The 1,491-nt window shown below is 37.7% G+C and overlaps 1 protein-coding gene across 1 annotated transcript; it reads right to left on the reverse strand.

Annotated features, from left to right (window-relative positions):
* Positions 1-559: 559 nt before the first annotated feature.
* Positions 560-1,463, reverse strand: LOC109704797 (auxin response factor 16-like). Its single transcript, XM_020225582.1, has 2 exons — positions 1,160-1,463; positions 560-1,069 (listed from the first exon to the last, which is right to left on the reverse strand). The coding sequence occupies exons 1-2, from the start codon at positions 1,375-1,377 to the stop codon at positions 898-900; spliced, it is 390 nt and encodes a 129-aa protein (XP_020081171.1). The 5' UTR covers positions 1,378-1,463; the 3' UTR covers positions 560-897.
* Positions 1,464-1,491: the final 28 nt, after the last annotated feature.

Genomic DNA, 1,491 nt, shown 5'->3' on the forward strand with positions numbered 1-1,491 from the left:
ATGAAATAAAAGTAAAAACATATGGCAGTAAAATAAAACTTTTCAAACCACAAAATATTGAAGTAAAAATACTCTAAACCACGGTGAGACTAATTGGAGTTTCCCCTAACAATTTTTTTTTTTCCAAAGGCCTCTCAATTGAAGTTTTTTAGATCAATAAAATGTGAATGCAATTGTTCGAGCTTCTCTTCAGCTCTTTCTTTTGTCTCTTGATTCTACTGACCCTAGAGCAGGATCTCAGGTTTAGGCCTTTTTTTTTCTTTTTTTTTCTTTTTTTTTGGAGAACAGCACTGGTTGTTTGAGAATTAGCTTTTAAAAATTCTTAAAATGTCTTCAGGTTGCTAAGTTTCTAAATACTAAGAGCAGAAGCTGCAATCTGCTTATGTTTTTATTAGAAAGATTTTTACAAAAACATTAAGTACTTCTTCAAACATATTTTCAAGCAATGTGGTGCAGCGCTATCAATACACATTATAAAGGTGTACAAACAAACCTCGGTTCCAAAGAGACTAAACAAGAGCTAGTTTATTGCGTGTTACTGTTAAAAACCACCAGAAGATAGAAAATAAGCTCCACTTTATATGTACAGTAACGTATGGTAAAATTACAACAGATAGGAATTTCTGCTATGGGACATTCACAATTAAAAAGAGGAAAAAGAGATAATAAAAAAAAAAGCTCACAAACCAACATCAAAGTTGCTTTAGCTACAGATGCGAAGATTTCCCATTCCCCACAAGAAAACCTGCAGTCTGCTTGCTCATTCCACTATAAAAGCATGTAGATTGCTCGTAGTCTAGTCTAATCCTCTTAAATTCATATGCACCCAACTCTTTTATCTCTCTGTGCAGAGCCTTTCAAATTGTTACCATCTTATTACTCCGATTTACTTCGCGTTCATCGATGAAAAGACCCGGTCGAGGTATCATCGTACCACATATTCCCATTATCCGTCCCGCTACATGCTTGGGCTTGCGGTGGGATGTTGGCCAACTCGCCGTCCAAACTCATCTGCTGCACTTCTGCAGATGATAAAATCCTGATGCTTTGTACACAAGTCACAAACTCCCTAAACAATGATACAAGGTAAAAGGAACTTAGCATAAGGAACAGTGAAAAACTTCAGACTAATAGATGAAGCAGAAAGAAGAGCGCATACTCCCAAGGGTCGTCACCGACAAGAAGGATGTCATTCTCGTGATCCATGTACACCAGTTTCCACTCGGTCCTGTATGGATCTTCTAGTTGACCTTGAATTCCAAACATACACGCTAGATCATGTCGGAGCTCATCGTATCCTCTGTAACGGGTCATGTCGATTGACCTTCCTACTGAACCGCGCTTTTGAACCTTCAGGTCGAAAGAATCGTAAGTCATTATCAGAGTATCAAACAATCAGAGTAAATGAATGGAAAATCACGGAGTAAAATGCCTAAATTACGCTTAATCTCTTTGCTCGCCTGCAGAACGCCACACAACTATACAAGTAAC

This window comes from Ananas comosus, unplaced genomic scaffold, assembly GCF_001540865.1.
Source record: "Ananas comosus cultivar F153 unplaced genomic scaffold, ASM154086v1, whole genome shotgun sequence".
Taxonomy (NCBI): Eukaryota; Viridiplantae; Streptophyta; class Magnoliopsida; order Poales; family Bromeliaceae; genus Ananas; species Ananas comosus.

Bases quoted from the DNA above. Each gene is read 5' to 3' on its own strand.
- LOC109704797 (XM_020225582.1), bottom strand. From the start codon at position 1,377: ATGACTTACGATTCTTTCGACCTGAAGGTTCAAAAGCGCGGTTCAGTA. The intron at 1,070-1,159 runs GTATGCGCTCTT...ATCATTGTTTAG, and splicing joins GTCGGTGACGACCCTTGGGA to GGAGTTTGTGACTTGTGTAC.